This window comes from Falco peregrinus, chromosome 8 (genome assembly GCF_023634155.1).
Source record: "Falco peregrinus isolate bFalPer1 chromosome 8, bFalPer1.pri, whole genome shotgun sequence".
Lineage (NCBI taxonomy): Eukaryota > Metazoa > Chordata > Aves > Falconiformes > Falconidae > Falco > Falco peregrinus.
In genome coordinates, this window is record NC_073728.1 from 36,239,928 (window position 1) to 36,260,688 (window position 20,761).

At 38.3% G+C, this 20,761-nt stretch overlaps 1 protein-coding gene across 1 annotated transcript in view; it reads right to left on the reverse strand.

The window, feature by feature from the left end:
• Positions 1-20,761, reverse strand: part of TMEM163 (transmembrane protein 163) — a 101,567-nt gene that overhangs the window by 34,771 nt on the left and 46,035 nt on the right. Inside the window, 2 exon segments of the mRNA XM_055811901.1 lie at positions 4,227-4,318; positions 5,474-5,517. Of these exon segments, the coding sequence (XP_055667876.1) occupies positions 4,227-4,318; positions 5,474-5,517 (136 nt within the window).

A 20,761-nucleotide genomic window follows, 5' to 3' on the forward strand; every position in this document is an offset into this window, starting at 1 on the left:
TAGCACTACTCCATTTACTCCATTTGACCTGAGCAGGCTGCCAACAGAGCAAAGTCCTGTTTTCCTGAGCAGAGGGTATCAAACAAGAGGCTTTTCCTTTGTTCACAGTTTTGAGATCTTTCCAACCAACTATACATAAAAAGCTCCATCTTTTATAGCTTTTTCACAAGGCTGTGTGCCTGAAGTTTGTTACTCTGTTTTCTCTGCCTTTCCTTTTTTAGTGGTATTTCTCATTTTCTCCTCATACACAGTTTCAGCACTCCAATCCAAATCTTTCATTCCTGAATTTAACAGATCAAAAAGCTGCCCTTTGGCTGTATAGCCAGTTACTGGTTCAACCTCTCGTGAGATGTTTTCCCAGGTTCCTAATGCTTCAGATTCTTCTATTATGAAATTACTTCTGCTGCTATTTACTGGGTTTATTTATGCACATGAAAAACTCCTGTTACCATACCAATTTCAATAAATTTCTTCCTTCAACAGAATTTAGATTTGCTTCAGCAGCCCAATAAACTATTATGTCACTGAAGATTTACTGAAGGGCAGAATATTCAAGAATATTTGTACACTGGTTATGGAGAGCAGGAATGGGGACCTTTCAGATTTCTTTGTGCATCTTGAATAGCTCAATGATTGTTCAGTGTTCAAATTGCAAAACAGAAGACTGAATTCAGACCTTTAACCTGACAACCTGTTCTTAATCGACCCACAAAACTCTTACCAGGAAGTAATAAATAAGCTGTAACTGACCCAAACTGCACAGGTCTACCACATTTTTTCAGTTTCTGGTTTATCAGCTATATCAGACTATATTTCTTCCTCATAGTTTCTCCTCTTATGAAGAAAAACAAGGAATTGCAAGAATTTTAATTTTGTTGTATATTTTCGTCATTTGTTGGAATTTAAAATTATTTCTCAAGTTATTTCTGATTATTTCTTTCTTGGATTTCTTGATCATTGCTTCGGATTTCTTCAGTGGATGATTTGTTCAGCACCTCTATGACTTCTGCATGTTAACTTGCAACCCAGCAGTTCACACCAAACAAACCAAGCACTCATGAACTCTCTCCTCCCAGATCTCTGTAGTCCTTCCCAATTCTTGCATTGCCTCAAGACCTACAATTCTTTCAGGCACTCTTCATGAAAATGTAGTAGCCTGTTTTTACCCACTTTTATTTGACTGTCAAAACAGAAAGATGTTTAAGTGTGAAACTATCCAAAAAGTATCAGTAACAACCACAGCAAATAGTCATCCCACTCCTACATACTGTTTCATTAATGTGCCAGCTAGGCAAAATCAAGCAGTGTCTCACATGGCCTACATACCTGATCTTGGTGAACATTCATTTCATTATATTTTCAAAGCTACTTGGTATATTTAACAATAAAGCACAACAATTTCATCAGAATTTCATCATAATTTAAGACATACCTTGACCATAACCAGATACACATTTTCACAATGACTTAGGAAAAAATCTCATCAATAAAAGACTTGAAAAGCCTGCCAGTTTTAGCTTCAGAGGCCATCAGTGTCAAAGAATTTTCAAGAAGGGCAAATCACAGAAGTTAAAATACATTTTGCAGTTACTACATGTGAACTACCATCAAAGATGTACACTGTGTCACTTTGGCTACACGTACACTGAAAAAGTACCTTCTCATCTTGCCCCAAAAAAGCAAGAGAAATCAAATGATCTAGCAAAAATTAAACCCATTAACTGAGTTAAACTCAGTGGGACACATTTTCATTATAGTTTTAGCACTACAATTCCCCTGAAGTTAAATGGAAATGCATTGGTTCAGCTTAGCAGAACTTGGCACAAAAAGCAGTCTTGTACTGTTCCTTCTGAGTTTCAGGCCATGAAATGTTGCATCTCTAACTTCCATATGGCTACCTCTTAAGTAAGATTATGCAGTTCTTTTACATCTTAGCAGTTTATTTTAAGTATTTAATTCATAGCACATCATGAGCCAGGCTGTATTCTCTGTGTCTTTTTCTGCAGTTTTGTTTTTCATTCTATCTTTATGTTCCCTCTCAACGATGTCCAACAGTTAGGATTAGATCTGACGTTGCCCTTCTGAGAGATGTTTTCCACTGCTTTCAACAGATTTTGGAGCAATCTCTTACTGTCAGGTTTATGAAGCAGGAAGTTTTATAAATTTGCAAAACATAATTAGCAATTCCACTCGAGCTTTTGTCAAGGAGCTCATGTTATTTTCTGATATGTTAGGATACACAGACAAACATAATACTGAAATCAATAAAAGACAGACCTATAAATAAAGGATGAAGCTGAAGTCACCCTGGCACAGCTTACTCTGGTAAACAATAGTAATGCTTTTGCAGAAACCCAATTTTGCACAGGCTCCTGTAGTAAGGCAGGATATGGCTAGGCACACAGAAACAGGCGTAACGCACAGCACAACCCAAGCGTCTACATGAATTTGCACCAAGCTGCCCAGCAGTCTGAAAGCAGACTTCCCCACTGAGGCAATCACCACGGACTGTGAAAGACCAGGTACAGTTATAGGCACATATGATACAAAGATTATTTACCAGGTAAGCAAGGAGCCAGGAGGAGTCACGAAACATTTTCTGAGTGTAGAGGAAAAAGAATTACATGCAGTTTTTTTAAGCAAGAGACTGACTAAACACAACAAGAAATTAGAAATACGCCTCCTTCAAAAATCTGACACAGGAAGAGCTGCCTTAAGAGACACAACCATCTCTTCATTTGTCAGTACTATAATGATTCTCCTATGAATTCTAGAAATGGAGGGATAACCAGACTGCCTATCCAGTGATTCATATTCCCAGCATATGGTAACATTCTTTCACTCAGTACTGATCTCATCATGTAACCTTAGCTGTCTTCAAATAGAGGGCACAGCAAGTAATTCATTGACTTAATTTAGCCTTATATAAAGCAGAGGGGTTATCTGAAAACAAAAATGAGCATAAAAAGCAGGAAAATATGTTTTCTACTTTGGTTGTTCACTTTACTGGCTCAGCCATGGGGATATGTTGATTATTCTTTTGTACTGGGATTTATTTTCTCTATAAAGTACTTTACAATGTTCACTTGAAAAAGCTCAACAGAAGGAGGTTTCAGAAATATGTTAATTGAATGTTGACAGGAATCTCTGTGGACACCCACAAAAGCAACATACTCAGGAAATGCCTGTTAAGATCTCCAAATTTGTGCAGGAAGACTAATTTTAATCACACATTTCTGGATTTATTTTTATGAATCAATGCCACAACAATCTTCTATGGCCCTTTATTCCAAACTGCTATGCATGGAGTCCTGCCAGAAAGGAACTCACAGCGCTGACAAACTGTTGCATGAGCCCGAGTTACTGCATGTAAAAATACTGCTTACTGTTTGCTTAGTTTTGAGGAAAGGACTATGAAGACAAGTTATAATCCCTTCTGTGTGGCTTTTTGGTTGTTTTTTTTTTTTATTATTCCTTGATCCTACCAGTTATGTAAGGGCTAAATATCATCAGGCTTCCCTTCTTGTTATTCCGTAAGATCTATATAGCAAGCATTAAATATGCTTACTTTGCAACCATATACCTTTTTCCATACAGAAAACATGCAAGTATTGAGACATTCTTACTTACCAAAGCAGCTGTAGTTCTGTAATTAAACGGTGTGTCTACCTCTCTCTTTGTACAGCAGTTATAATAAACTGTGTCACCCTCCTATCATATCACTAATACAGGCTCAATCTTATCAGATGTTCTGTAATCTCAACTTCCAATAATATCACTAGCAATTGAAGTGATTTAGATTCAAAGAGAAGGGGTTCATACTCCAATCTTGTTAAGGGAAGCACCAATATAATACAAGCATCAATTTAAAAAGCATACTCTAGTAAGAATAATGGAGTAAAATGCAAAATAAAAGAGATACAAATCCATTACAGATTGCAGATACAGTTCATTTGATACAGATGCTGCAAGGAAAAAAAAAAAAATCGCCAAGCCCTACTAATTACTATCCTGGTTAAAAAGAAGCTGAAAATCATAATCACAGGGAGGTTTGCCTAAGGAAAGGCTGCATGTTTGGGACCAAACAATAAGTTGGCAGAAGGAAAGAATACTTGCTGACATGACAAAATGTTTCTTGTCAAAGCCCTGGAATCTGTAGCATCACAGCTTGACAGCAAAAGCTCTGCAGGCCTCTACCAATGCCAAAAGTAATTAAGTGTACTTACATGTACTCCCTGTGTGCAGAATGCACAGCAGCTGCGTTGCTGTAACGCCACAAAACTATCGCTGATGACAAAACATCCAGGGTAGCATCAAACTGAAAGATATACAGAGTCAATTGTTTTGTGCGCCATTAAATGTGCCCTGTACTAACAGTAATGCATTTACTATGCTGCTGCACAGGCACAAAGCAGCTTCAAATAAATCATTTTAATGAAAGCAGGATTTACATTTATTAAATTGATCTTCACATTTTTGCCATGTATTATTGCACAATGATACACTTCAGAGCACAGGAAGTCAATCAAGGTATTAAAAACTTTTTCTTTGTAATCCATCACCTGTGGAGAAGAAAAAAAAAAAAAAAAAGAAACCACCACAATTTGCCACTGTGGCACCATAAGAGTTAAAACACTAATATGATTCTTATGGAAAGACTCAAAAAAAAAAAAACCAACCTTTGAAAATGCCTGTCAAACATTCCTTTTTCCTGCAAAGTCACTAACTTTCTGCAACAGAAGGTTTTGTTTCAAACCAAGAAAATATCAACTTTTTCCAAAACACCATTATATCCAGATTCCATATTATTCTTTATCATCAGCAAAATCACCATGTTTGTATTTCCAGTTAAGGAAGACATGATAGTAAGTAACACCAAAAACCAGGCTTGTCCTACCATAAGAATTTTCACCCTTAAATCAGACTTTCTACAGAGTCAATTTGAACTTCTAATCTGAGAGCAAAAGACAAATTATTTGAAAGTAGTCATTTTGCTTGTTGTTAGGAATTTTTTTGCTCTGCAAAATTTCTGATCAGGAAAGTCATGGCAATTACTAGAGAGGAAAGCTATCATCCCAAAGTCATAGGAGTTTTACCATAGACTTCAGTAGGGAAAGGGTCCCACCAAGTTCAGAAAGGAACTTCAGAATTTGGCTCAAGTTCAACAACAGAACTGATTAAGCTGAGACATTTTGTATGATAAAGTTTTATCTGATAGATAATATCTATCAATGATGACAGATAAGCATTGATATTAAGTCAAATATAAGGCTGAGTAGCTGGAAACTGGAAAAGTATAATGAAAGTATCTTTACTATCCTTTCCAAGGTATCACTTCAACACTATTTTTTCTAATTCATCATTGACTTCACACATCTTGCCATGAACTCACAATAAGAACAAATACAGTATTTCATGAAAAAGCCCATGGAAACACAACGGTAGAGAATATTTAAATTGTATCTCTACTTACAGCAAATCCAAATGATGATGCACTGTATCTCATTACGGAGACAGCTAAAGGAAAGAAAATATTATTTAGAATCACTTTAAATTTTTTGGTTTGTATCCTTACTTCTTCTCTTGTCTGAGCACTACAAAACTAGTTTCGACATGTGGGCTTAGTTTCACCCAGTTCCCACTAGAACAACCTGACCAAGACTTTTTAAAAAGGTCTAGAAGAAAGGCCTTGTGCTGCAAGAAACTATTAGGTCACTTGAGAGGTGCTCTTCTCTCTTCCAAAACCTAATGGGGCAGACCTTAGCATAGCATTCAGAAGCAGTCTGTTTATGAAACATGCTGCATTTCAGATGCTGTTTTGAGTAAAACCATGTAGCAACCACAATTTCGAACTCTTAGAAAACTTTACCTGTCTCAAAGTGCTCCTTTGCTCCAGCTGGGCACAAAAGGCCACCTGAACTGACAGACATAAAACTATGCAGGCCCATCCAGACTTCTTGACTGCCCTCTTTTTGACAAAAAGCCTAAGGGTAAATCACACAGCCCCATCAAATTCCATCAGATCAGTGATTTCCAATGGAAAAAAAGCATTAGCAGGAAAAATCTTGACCAGCTCTGATTTTGACTGCATGCTGCCTCTAAAAAATAAACCAGACTCTAAAAATGAGCTAACAACTAAAAAAATGTATCATTTTTATCATTTTACTCCATGCATCCTAATTCCATCATCTCACAGTTCCCAAATCTGTTACTGTGCAATGAAAAATTCCTGTCAGTAGCCCAGAGGAATACCAGGGAAGAAGCAGGCAGCAACAGAAGAGGCCATCACCTCTCCATGGGGCATCATCAAACTGCACCTCTCACAGGCTAACGGCAACACTATGGCTCTGTCAAGCTCAAGCATTGAGCAGCTCTAGTCTTCTTGCTGTGTTCTGCAGACTTGAGTGAGAAAAGGAGTAACCGAACCTATGCTCCCTGAATAAACCTCCTATCAGTCTAGTTCAAATATTAAGAGGGCTTGGAACAAAGCCTAAAAGGATTAATTTTTACTATTCTTTTTATGAACAGATATCAGCTAGCTTACTGAGAAAAATACGTTTTTGTAAAAAGAAAAATACTTCAACTAAAAAAAAAAAAAAAGACAATCACGCTCATCAACAACTTTGCCAGTCTTCGGCTGACAAACACAATATCTAATTTTCAGTATTCCAGTATTCATTAGAACAGCTTGGCAGAACAGAGTCACTATGGTTTGACTGTTCTTTTCAGTTATAGCAAGCTGCAGTTCTGTGGCACTTCTCTGGATAAACAGAAATTAAAAATCTTGGAAATAATAACCATTTTCTTACTGATCTAAGCCCTAGCTGTGGCCATGAGCATGCCCAATATCACAAATACTTGGACTTTATCATTACAGTTGGACAAAACACAAAGAAAAGTCATCAGGTTCATTTCCAGATTCCCATTTTCTCCAAGCTGGAGAGTATTGAAACAGTATGGATTTACATCTCCCTGTCATTGTTAAAACATGATTTCCCACACTTCATCTCCTAGGTGAAAAAAGAGGTTATGTTTCTTGGTCAGACTTATCAGCCAAGAGCTACACTTGACAAGCTGACACTAGCTTGCAGTGATCCAGCTGCAAATTTGAACACTTCACTGCATAATAATATATTGCCTATCAAATTTTCATATGCTTTCTTAGAGACATATAGTTTGATGCAGAAATTGCATTAAAAAAAAAAAAAAGAAAAAGGGGGCATTCACAGGTACACACAAGCTTGTGATACTCCTGTCATTACTGCTTTCATATGATGCAGTTCAAAGCCACACTTCTACGCCTCCTTTACTTCTAGCCTTCCTATGTAGTGGAATTGGCTCCTCAGTTTTTACTAATTGCCAGCTTTTTTCCCCACTCTAATCCAGACTCAAAACTAATTTTAATCCTATGGTTCCCTTAAAAATGAATATATAATTTCTACAGGCAATGAAATGCACACAGCCACACCTGAAGAATGCTTTAGGAGACATACTGAATGTATTTAAAGCACAAGGTCTTTAGCATGAGAACTGTCTTTATTTTCGTATATTGTACCACAATAAATATCCACAACACTAACATACAATCTGGTTGGCCTGAGCTATTTAAAATAGTAATGAAGAACAAGTATTACCTAACAGGGTCACAAGCCTGCTTAAGTCTTTTTGCTAGCTAGCTAATATGACTGGAGGAAAGAGTTTCCAAGGACTGGTACTCTGCAATACTAACTTGTAGTGGTAAAAAGCCATAACAAAAGTAGTATTGACCATTTAAGCACTGGAAAGGTAACTTTTTGTGTTATTTATTTACATACTGGTTTTCTAATGGGAAAAACAACCCATTTGTCTCTCTGAAAGACTCAACATCAAAGCACCTTCAGCCCCAACTTAAGCACATTAGAACTTCTAGCTGGCAAATACAGTCATAAAACTCACCAGTAAGTCACTCCAGTTCTAATGGGATGTTTGCCCACCAGTCTAGGCTCTATGGCAGAAAAAGCAACTGTAATATTAACTTACAGGGTTATCAGCCAATACAGGTTGCCACCGACTGACCACATCCTCTAAAGACAATGACTGGATCCCATTCTAGACAATGAAGCTGAAAGGACTTTTAGGAAGTACTTCTTAGCATCTAAGCACTTGAGATCCCTGGGCAAAGGAATAATTAGTGGTCCTTATGCCTCCAGTATCACTGCCATGCTCCAGGAGTAATATATGGCATCCAGGAATGGATCACAGAGCTTTTGCTGAACCCTCAACTTCCTTCTTCTCATTATGTATTTCCAGTTATTCCCAGATAAGCCTCTGACATAAAAAAACAAAAAAACCCACCAACAAACAACAAAAAAAACCTAAACCACCAAACAAAAGAAACCCAACCACACACACAAAAAAAAAAAAACCAATGCAAAACCAAAAAAACCCCAAGCAAAACCCCCAACAACAGATTCCTAATCTCCATATAGAATCAGTACAATGGTGGGAAACAAACCACGAGGAAAGAAAAGAGCAGGCAGCTTAAAAATCCTGTGGAGCCACTGTATACACTTAGCAGCTACACTGCCATGACAGTGGAAGCCTGCTTTTAGCTATTTTATTGGCTAAATTGGACAGCATTTTATTACCTCTACAATAAAGCAGATAATCCTAATGCATTTTACTGACATTTGTAAACGGAACTTGCAAGCAGTTAGAAACTAAAAATAGAGCCAGCACAGTAAGCCACAAATGTACCACTGCCTCCACCTGCACAGCAACATCAGTTGCAACATCTGCCAACCCAGGTCAGATTTTGCTGTAATTCCTTCACCCCTTCCAAAGTGATTCCAAATGAAGAAGAATATCCCATTTCCCACACATTCTATCCTCAACAAAATAAGGGGTTTATGCATTTCCATGTGCCTCAGAAGAATCATATGACTAGGGCCCTAATCCTACAAAATTGTTCCTGTTTAACTCTTCAGCCATCTAGTCTCCCTCCAGCCTTTGCCAAGTTTAATCCATCTAAAACGTGTTCCTGGAGAGACCGGACCCTGCAGTGACCCTGGGTCTCTCATTTCCTTCTCTGCGTTGGGAGAGCACCATGGTGCACAAATGGTAGGACAGGAAATTAACGCTGTGCCTCCAGTTCTCCCGAACAGAAACCTTTGGCATGAGTCTGGCTGCAAATGAGAAATGGTAGATACAAACAACTCTATCTGTCATAAAAATCTTCTCTTACCTACTCAGAGGAGGGAAAACTATTTTTAAGAAGTTCCTCTTGAAGGGACAATCACTCACTCCATCATGTTCACTTTGAAATTAGTCTTTTTGAAAGACACAGCTGGATGACAGCACATAAAATATCATGGCTTCAAAGCACAAGACCCACATTTAGTAGAAATTAGGTAGGCAATCTGAACACCACTGAAAGTGATTTCAGTTTATTTCTGTATATATTACCAAGCGTATCTTATAGGTTGTACAGAGTCAGAAGCAAGAGGAACTGGCTGGAAGCTTGGCTGAATCAGAAGTGAAACTGAAATACAGTCTGTTTTCATTGCCCAGTGTTGGTAAAACATCAAAAACTAATGTCACAATACATATTTCAAAATAAATCCATTCCAAGCAGGGAAAACCCAATGAGTAATACTTTCTAAAAATCCCTTACAACTGAAGGCAATAAACAGACATGACTCTGACACTGTTAATACTTGTAAAAAATGCTACTGCTCAGAACCAACAGGTACTCATAATGCTTCCCCAGGCGCTTTCTCTCCTCTCCAGAATTACAGTAGAGCAAAATTTAAGGATTTTTATGTACATGCCCAAAACATCTGCAATCAGCATAGTAGTTACAAATGGCTGCTAAACATCCAGTATCTCAGACACAAGCCTGCAAGACATCTAATCTACATGGGCAGATCCAGTGCTATCCATCAGCATCACGTTCCTAGACCTGTATTTCTATCCCAGAGTCACTGGCAAAACTGTACCAACCCTATCTATACCAAATCTTAATCTCATTTTCACAGTTTACAATTGCATCAACATGGTAAAGATCCTTATTTCCAGGGAATACCTTTACACCATTTATGTATGTATCTACCAAGCGGAACATTAGTTTAATGCGTATCAAACCTGGATCTTGATCTCATTAGAATCATAGAAGACCAAATTGTAAAGTAGTCTGTAAGAGGGTTCATTTTTCCATCTTCCTGAAAGGTGTCATAATTACTCTGGGCAGAATGAACTGCAGCACTGTACTAGGAGACTTCTGTTCTTGGGGAAGACTCAGCTGTGGGACGTGACCCAATGAATGGGGCTCTGAAGAAACTAGGCATCATGTCCTCAGCTCTGCCCCTACCTGGGACATGACTGTTAGGCCAAGAAACTACTTTAAAAAGAAAGTGCAAACCCAACAAAACTATTAAACAGCTTTAGCTTTTCCTTCAGTTTTTGTTAAAGGACTGAGATCTTTGACATAAACTAGTGACTCTACTATTTAATAACTCATTTTACTTCTCCCATAACAAAACAGGAAAAAAAATCCTCAAGGTATCCTAGGAATCTGGTAACGAATTCTGCTATCAGTAGTGGTAAAGCTTTCCAGGAAAATCTTTATTTCTTTGTCTATTACTCACAAAATATACTACTACTTTTTGTTTGTTTGTTTTCATCTATCGCAATGGTCAAATCTTAAGCAGCTGAAAACTTCCATAACTTCATTTAGTTCAGAAAACTACAACAGTGCACATCAGTTGAAGATTTTCCTAATTTCTTATTACAGAAACAGTAGAATGTCAGGGCTTTGTGCCAAAGTTTTCCTTTGAGTTTAATCCAAACAATGCTTTCCAGTTTGCTGACATGTCAGAAAAAAAATAATATTATTATTCATCTCTGACCTCAGGATTTTTATGTTAAAGAATTCATTTTTCAATGTTTGAATGTCAGAATCTTTTAAAGACTTATATTTGTGGTTCTCCCTTAATTCCCTTTGTTTACATGTTTTCTGATCATATTTGTCTTGTGGCTACATCAGAACCTCATTGTAAAGGATCAGAAGACTTCCATTTCGGGGGTTGAATGTTCCCAGTATTGGCTTCCATGCAGGCAGCACAGAGGTAGTTTCCCCAAACTGATTACTCATTATACCATGGTGCTCACCAATAGTTGGCAATCTCAAAGAACAGCAAAGCAGTCCAGTTCTAAAGCTTACTCAGTCCCCCGATTCACTTCTGTTTAGTATGATTTCATCTGCCCTTTTACTACTGAAAGAGCACTCATGCCTCCACTGGCATCTCCTACAAATGAACAGAACTGACTGGGCAGCTGAGCAGGACTGCACAATCCTGAACTATGAAACAATCCTACTACAAAAAGCAAGGTACAACCTCTCGAATGACGAAAAAATTATCCACGTGGAGAAAACAGTGAACCAGCTTTCTCTACAATACACAGTAGACAGTCCCCAAGAGTATACCAGTAAAAAAAGCCAACCAAACAAATGAAAAAAAAACACCTGCAAGCAAAAGATACACACATCAAGGGCAAATCTGTTCCTGAAGTCAGAACAAAATAATGCCAGGGCTCTCTCTGAAATGTCTTTTATATACAACATGCCTTCGCTGCCACCTTCAGTGGTTATAACACTAAAAAATGGTCAGCCAAATACACCAAAGCAGTCGGTTTTGTACGTCACACTTCCCTGCATAGCTAGAGATGCACACGAGAAGCCATTTATTTAGGGAAAGCTTTTTGTAAAACCGGAAAGCAGGCAACTCCAATAAAGCAGAGTTAACACCTATTTCCAGGGTTGCTCAAAAGCCCATGCAGGGGTAATATCACAGTACGCGCAGGCACTGTGCAGAGCAGTGCACTGCAGTGACCGTTCTGGGAGAAAGCAGGACCCCTCCTGTCAGGCATCCCACTGCTTTCCTATGCTTCCTTTCTCAGGTGCCAACCTTCTGTTTTCAAACAAGATCATCTCAAAAAAAAAAAGAACACAAATAAATCAGAGAAAAGGAGGAGTGGTATTTTTGTTTAGTTTTGGCTTTCCAGGGGGCAGGAATTAAAAGACAGTCCATATGTTACAGCTCCAGTTGAGCTTTTTCAGGATATTAAATGCATATGTTTGCATTTAAGAGCAGGAACAATAAAACTCAAAGGTCTCTAAGAAACATACTAGTTTTCCTTCCAGGCACATGGTGCCAACTTTCTGCAATTGAACACACAGGTACATAGCTTGATCTGTTCTATTTCAAATGGGGTCACTTGAATCACCCAAAATAACTCAGTGCAACGACATTAAAGCACCCTGTCTTTTAATGACACTATGTATTATTGATGCCCCAGCTCCAAATATAACAACTGAAATGGTCTAGAAGCTTGCAAATGCCCCTTAACAGCATATTTACAAGGTAAGTTTTTGCAGCTTATACCTACAGTCCACAGACTTTGTAGTGTCAAGCCTGAAACTAGCTTCAAAAACCAAAGGAAGCAGTTTGGCCCTGAACAGGGACAAGGAATGAGTGGTAGCTGGGCTAAAAAAGCCACAAACCAGAAATGCTGAGTGATATCAGACACACTCAACAGCTGTTTCTAAAGCCCTGTGGCCAAGATTTGTAACCTACCATACCCAAATGAAAGTTGCGTAGATATAATGACCTAGGAGGCTCTCCAAAGGCGAAATTTCTCCCATCTTTTGTGTTTTACTGATGAGGCAAAGTTAGCAGAGAAATATTCAGGTTCTACATGGCATAAAGAATTCATTCTTGGGAGTTTGGCCAGTTGCTTTAAAGAAGGTTTTATCTAACTTAACAGAATAACCCAGAATGAGGTGAAGGTTTATAAATGCTTATCTGACTTAAATGGGCGTTGGGAAGCTTTCCAGAGATCCAGCAAACTCTTATTTTATACATGTATCCCCAGATCTGTAACAGCTTGGATACAGGCTAAACATTTTTACTAGTCATCAAAGGTTTTGAATGGTTAATAAAAGAGCAGAAGTACTGCCATTGTTCTCAGTTTCCGTCTGGTAAGTTCCTGTCCTGCAGTCACATTAGAAAGACTGAGAGATCCTTTTGAAAAGATAATTAAAGAATGATATTGTATGCAAGCTACAGCTCACATGTATTAACATAGAATTTACATGCAAGGATTCAGGTTAACTGTAATATAAACAACAATAAATATATAGATATCATTGGTTGTGCTATGTATTTGTCTATATTAAAAAAAATATTGTTAATTAGCTTTTACTTAAAACCTAAGCACATTTAAAAGAATATAATCAGTTAGATTTGCATCCCTCCACCCTGGACAAGGTTATTTGTCTCCATTACTATAAAGAAGCCTAGTGGTTTTCTTTTTAAAAGATGCTTAACTTGAAGATTTCCAAATTTAGGCTAAATGAAATCTATCAGAAAGGTCCAAATGCCAAACCTCCAGACTCACCAACTTTTTTGTATTTATTTTTTCACTATTTTTATGCTACTATTTCAAATTTGACTTCATCGTGAATTGCATTTTCAACAGTTGTGACACATCATGCATCAAGAACATTAAAACAAATCAACACTGCTGTTACAAAAAAAATAAAAGAGTCCAATTTGAAAGTACTTCTAAGAAACATAAATAATTGTCCAATATCAAAAAACCTAATTCTCAGCATGCTACAAAGATTCAAACCACAGTCCTTATAGAGCACACAAACAACGTTTCAAACATCCTCTCACCAACAAATGTAACACAGCTTTAAATACCTGGAATACTACATGTAACCTCGGCTCCATGTAAATTGGCTGACACGTTAGCTTTGCCACATTATCATAACTCTTTTTAGAAGTATTCCAACTATCCCATACCTAAATACAGTTCTTAAACAACAGCAACAATCTAGCTGTGGTTTAAGCCTACTCAAGTTAAATTGTTCCTGGTGTTCTTCAAATTTAAGAAAAGAAAACACAATTTAGCCGTGGTAAGTATTTAAAAGCAGCCCACAAAAGCAGTGGCTAAATTCTTACTTTTCCATGTTAACTGTTAAGAACCCGTTTCTTAGCATCTACTATCCACAAGAAAACACTGGTGAATTCTCTAGTCATAAACAAATACAGACCTGCCCGATGGAGTTGCATGTGAACTTCAACACACAAATTTTTGATTAAAGGTCTTTTTGCCCCTAGAATTTCAGTGAAATTTTAAGCAGCTCAATGAATTGCAAAATTTTGTATTTACTATAGAAAGCTTTCCAAATAAAGCAGCATCTATTTTATTCCATTTGATGGATCTTAACTCTTACATTCAGTATGAGCGTGAAGAGAGTTATAATTTTTGAGGTCATTAGCTATGTATTCTATGTAGTTATGTAGCTGTATTTACAATTACCTCACAGAAATATATCAAACCCAACAATTACAGTGGTCTTCCTCTTTCACAGATAAGAAAACAGAACTGGATCAGGGATCTTAGGAAATATTTGAAGATCAGGGATGCAGAATATGTTTAATAGCCAAAATAACTAGAGTCTGAAGAGAGAGAATAATTTAAAAGGCAGCTGGGTCTGGGTGGGTGGCACAGTCTCACACATCATACTCTCTTACTACGTGACTTCTCACAAAACCCTTAGCATTCCCTTTTTTAGGATTCATCTCTGAAATGTGATGAAAGTACTCCCATGCTTTAGCAGGTTATATACACAGGGGAAATCATTTTACCCTATGGAAACACCTAGTAATTCTGCGGTGAGTGACAGCAGGTACCATGAGTATCTTACCTATTTGAATAACTGTTTAGTATTATGATCTGCCTTTTATGACTTTTCACATTCTGAAAGCACTGCCTTAACTTTTAGAAATGCAAACTAACTACAGAAAATGGTAACCCAGTTAGAAACGATCTGCACGATCTTTATGGCATTCCCACAGCTTAACAGTTTTAAGATACTCTATTTTTATACTAGAAGTATTTCAATAGACTTCTGAAAATCAAAGCAGACTTCCTTTCATACAGAAATACAGCAGTTCTTCAGAAGTGTATCAAGTCAACCGTTGGTCAACAGCTTGATCTCCAAATGGAGACCAGTGACGAATGGTGTACCTCAGGGGCTGGTATTGGGCCCGGCGCTGTTTAACACCTTTGTCATTGACATGGACACTGGGATGGAGTGTGCCCTCAGCAAGTTTGCTGATGACACCACGCTGTGTGATGTTGTCAACACGCTGGAGGGAAGGGATGCCACCCAGAGGGACCTCGACAGGCTTGAGAGGTGGGCCCTTGCAAACCTTATGAAGTTCAACAAGGCCAAGTGCAAGGTCCTGTACCTGGGTTGGGGCAATCCCAAGCACAAACACAGGCTGGGCAGAGAATGGATTGAAAGAAGCCCTGAGGAGAAGGACTTGGGGGTTATTGGTGGACGAGAAGCTCAACGTGACCTGGCAATGTGCACTCGCAGCCCTGAAAGCCAACTGCACCCTGGGCTGCGTCACGAGCAGCGAGGCCAGCAGGGCGAGGGGGGATTCTGCCCCTCTGCTCGGTGCTCAGGAGACCCCACCTGGAGTACTGTGTGCTGCTCTGGGGCCCCCAACATAAGCAGGATGTGGACCTGTTGGGGTGAGTCCAGAGGAGACCACGAAGATGATCAGGGGGCTGGAGCAGCTCTCCTGGGAAGACAGGCTGAGAGAGTTGGGGCTGTTCAGCCTGGAGAAGAGCAGGCTCCGGGGAGACCTTACAGCGGCTTCCAGTGCCTACAGGGGCCGCCGAGAAAGCTGGAGAGGGGCTTCTTACAAGGGCGTGTAGTGATGGGACGAGGGGGAATGGCTTTAAGCTGGAAGAGGGTAGATTCAGATTAGATATCAGCAAGAAATTCTTTACTGTGAGGGCGGCGAGGCAGTGGGCCAGGCTGCCCAGAGCAGCTGTGGGTGCCCCATCCCTGGCAGTGCTCCAGGCCAGGCTGGATGGGGCTGGGAGCAGCCTGGGCTGGGGGGGGGGTGTGGGGGTGTGGGTGTCCCTGCCCGGGGCAGGGAGGGGGAACTAGATGATCCAACCTCTCCAACCCAAACCATTCTATAATTCTATGAAGCGCTGAAAAAACATTCCTATTGAAAATAATTTTGTATTGCCTTTTAACTCACATTAGTATAATGTAATTATAATTATTGAAACTGATGGGACTAGTGCACCCACACATCAATGGGTTATTACAAACTCATTTTTGTCCTTCTGAAACCTCTAGAACACAAATGCAGTGAGATCCATGAATGCAAAAGTAACTATTTTAAGCAGCTAAGCATCCTTCATCTTAGATACTTTTGAAAGGTTCCGAATCCGGAACACAGAAAAATGAGTCCACACCAAACTGTCAGTTGGATACCCAATAATGAAGTCACCCAAAATAATTATGAAAAAGAGCTATTAAAAACTATATTCAACTCAATTAAATATACAGAACACAGACACAGGCTGATTTTATTTTTTTTAAATAATTTCTAGCGTAATGACTTATCTGTGTTCTATTATTTTTATTTTTTTTTTGCAAAAATTCACACAAATGCAACAGGAAATCTGTCAGAAGTAATGATGCTAAAATAAGATATTTGCTTGGCACTTTCCTTGGTATTTTTGTGTGGTTCCTCTCTCATCTAACAGGTGGTTAACTCTTGCAATGCTGTTTGTGAAGAGGATAAACAGATTTAGAATAAATTCTCTGCACATACACACCAGTGATCTAGAAATCTAAGCCTGCTACCCTGGCTGGAGCCCATCCCTGCCTGACCCTGGTTCAGCGGTTCCAGGGACAAGGAATGGCCGCTCTAACCTGGAAGCCGGGTAGCACAGGTCATGATCTGATACAGATCTGCCCCACGCAGCAGTACAGCGGGCTGCTCCTCTGGAACCAACTGTTCTATATACACGGACCAGTGCCTTCCCCAGCACTTCCTACAACAGCCAATGACTAATGGCACAACTGAGTCCCTCTACTATCAGTGGGAACAACATAAGAGAGGAAAGTAACAATGCAAAGATTGACAGGTTTTCCTTCTTATATTAAGAAAAAAATATTTCTGTATGCATGGCTTTCCAGAATATGCAAAGAATGGAACACGGAGTGTGAAGACAAGATCAGAAGAAATTCACAGTCATGACATTTAGTGTCATATTCAATGTTTGTTCTCTGAGCATTTTAATGACCTTAGAAATATGAAAACCAGTGAAGACATCATCCCTATCAATTTCAGAGACAAGACACGTATCAAACTACCCCCCATTTTAATTCGATGGCTAGTGAGCCGCTCCAGAACCAAAACAAGCTGCCAAATACAATTAAGCAGGCTGCCAGAATATAACACAATATTAGAGATTTTCTTTTTATAAAATGAGTTTAAGAACACAAACCATCCCTGGTGGGAATCCATACAAGTATAAATCTTTAAGATAGACACACCCTACAGCTCTTATTCTACAAAAGCTATCCACTTTTAGTTTTATGTTAGCATTGTCTTCAATGGAAGGCATGTTGGTTCGCTCTTGTATAATTTTACTCTTTTATAATCCCAAATACACTTCAAAGTGTGCAACTCTAGAAGATTCTTTCTTTGCTGGCCCTTCTTTGCCCCTGATTTTTTAACTAAAAGGTATTTTGCCTGTTTTGCTAGCAGGATTTCAGCTCAACAGCTGCTGGATAGCAGGCTCTCGCTTTACTTCTCATACAGCTGCTGGAACGTATAGAAAGTTTGAAGTCTGAACTGGATTACTAATGCTCCTTTAGCAGAGATCACCCAACAATGAAAATTCAGTCTTTAACATGAATTTAATTAATCCTCCAAGTTCTCAACACAGACAATTCTGCTAAATAAATTGAAAAAGTCAGGAAGAAAGAAAAAAAAAAAAGGAAATCCTCTGTGTTATCATTTTATCTTTCTAGGCTGAAATATAAACAAACCTTCCAGGGAGAGAAGCAACTGTCTGATAGCTCTCTGTTGAATTTAACTGTAGAAAGGAACTGCAAGCCCTTCAGACAAATCTCTTCCCCAGACAATGTGTTAATCTTAACAATCTATTGCTAAGGGCCTCAATAAAGAAGCTTGTCATCGATCCTATTTCAGTGTCATAATACGCTAGCAAGGATGACACAGACACACTGCACACACAAAACAGCACTACAGTCAGGCTTAGCATACATCTGGAGTGCAAACTCAGTATATTCAGTTACCTGTGGGCTCTAAGTCATTAAGTTAAAATTACAATGAAATATGAGTCTAAATAACAAACTTCCATTGTTCTGTGGTTTTCAGTCAAGCTTTGTTAGTAGCTTCTTAATGCAAAAATTCTAAATAAACCTTCTTGGAAACATGTAATGCTCATTTTCTAACAAAAGCATTTTAAAACTGTTACAGTTTCCTTTCGGTTACAGTCTTGACAACAGGTAGCAATAGGAAATTATACAATTCACAAGACTAAGAAGATTGTAACAGCTCCCCTGAAGGATATTGAGTTGTAAAACTAAAAGAAAAAACAGTGAATGACTGACACACCACACTAGTTTGCATCTGTCCAATTTTAGAGTAACTGACGAGACATGTCTACTGCTAATTCTGATCGAAGTAACAGAAAACTTGCAATCCTGTCTCTATGAGATGAGCTTAATTCATTTGGACAAAAAGTAGTACAGGTAACAGCAGAAAAAAATGCAATTATAAGACCAGAGGATATTAGAAAGTTGTACATTGCTACTTAAAACATGTAATCATGTCAATAATACTCAAACTACGACAATTATTTTGTTGTGTTCCATGCATAACTACTCCAAGGAGCAACCTCTTGATTCCTTGGATAAAACCCTTTACGTCAAGCAGCATACACCCTTTAAAATACAAAGGGCTTTTGCTGTTGCTCTTTTTGGTGGTGCTGTGGGTTTGGGTTTTTTTCTGTTTTACAGGCTTCTTATTAGCATAAAACAGCTTCAAAGCTAAGAAGAAAATTTCTACATTTCAGTATACAGGGAATGTTTAAAGCAGAGTTGACATGAACCTGACTTGCATTCAAAATGACTTTTCAGTGGATGATCCTATGCACCAACAATCCATGGAGTCATCTAAAACACCCGGACTTAATTTTAAGAAAATTATAAGCATAGTCTCTGAAAATCCAGTCTCAAGTTTTCTGCCAGTAGCAGTTTTAAATATGAAGCTTATTTTAAAAGGGTTAACATGTCTTCTACAATCATGGCACCAACAGTTTTAAGTATTTTTGTTGGCAATGATATGTTTTTAAAAACATGGCTTCGGATTATTGAAAGTAAAAAAAAAACAAAACAAACAAACAACCACACTACACATTTTTATCATTCTTAGATCCTTGTCTGCTCTGCTTTTAGCTATCAGCCAGTATCTAGTCATCCTCTGGCTTCATGCATAAAGTAATGATGTATTTCTTTTTCATTTGTAAATCATGTTGAGAATACTTGCTTATTTATAAAAGCCGAAACCTAGAATTTCTAACACCAGAAGAATGGACTTAACTTTAAAAAATCCAATGGTCTGAATTTGTAGTTACCAATCCCAATTCTTCAGTCTGTGATTATCTTTTAGAACCGGTAGGTTTTGCAGTGGCTGAGAATTTTAACACTACTGTAGCATTTCACATTGGCCAAAGATGTCTCGCTCGCTATTCCCACTGTGACAGACTTGCTGCCTTACTTCCTTGGTGAGGAAAGGCTTTGAACTTTCTTGGCCTGGTGCACCAATACAGCATCAGCTCGAATCCCTCAATGATGCAAACACCACTGCCCCTAGTGAATTCAGTTGCCTGCTGTCTGACAAAGAAAAGCTGTTTCTTTTGCCAAGCCTTCCAAGCCAAAATAGGTATTTCATATGCAATTACAGCTCCAATTATGTTGACTTATTCACTGCTGTCAATGACCTCTCAGCCTCTCTCCCAGGTAAGACACCCTTTTAAGATTACATGTTACTCTATTGTTCTCCCTGTATTGCTCTTACTCATCTTTGCTTTCCAGCTGGCTAGTGGTCAGAGCCATACTATGATGTTAAGTATGCTTTGCAGCAAAAAGAAATTGCAGCAAGTTCATTCAGCCACTTTCAAAGAAAGTCAAGAATGAAATCAGCAGTGTAAAACTACTGTAAATGAGTTGAGGTTAATGTGTACAAGCATAGAATTTAGAAATCTTTGTAGTAGCGTTACAGAAGAGACTAACAAATATTTCCCCTCTACACCCTCTCAAGTCAAAAGATATTATTGCAACGTTCAGACAAGTAGACTATATTACTATATTAAGTAATATCATATGAGAAAAGTATCTTACTTTTGGGAAGTGGAAAGAGCAAGCTACTTTTTATTGACTGTGCAAAGAAAATCACTATGAGTTCTGGAGTACTATAAATCCACCTCCAGTACATTTCATGGTGACTTGATTGCATACATAGGAGATAAAGAGTCCAAAATCTCAGACTGCGCAAATTTAGACCACGTTCTTCAGATATGCTTATTTTTTTATATACTTGATTATCTAGCCTTCGTATAACTGACCGTGCTTGTAACACTCAGTCTAATCTACAGATTTTTGAATAGAGCATAGTAAAGAAATCAAAATATTTCCATGAAAATTATTGAGACAACATGATCAGTGACATTGCTGGATAAAAGAATTCATACAATTGAAAACACTATTTTACAAACATCTTTCCTAAATGCTGGAAAGACAATATCCTTTCTTCAAATGCAAATTTGCAACATCTTCTCAAATATCTTAACAACATAAGTTCCT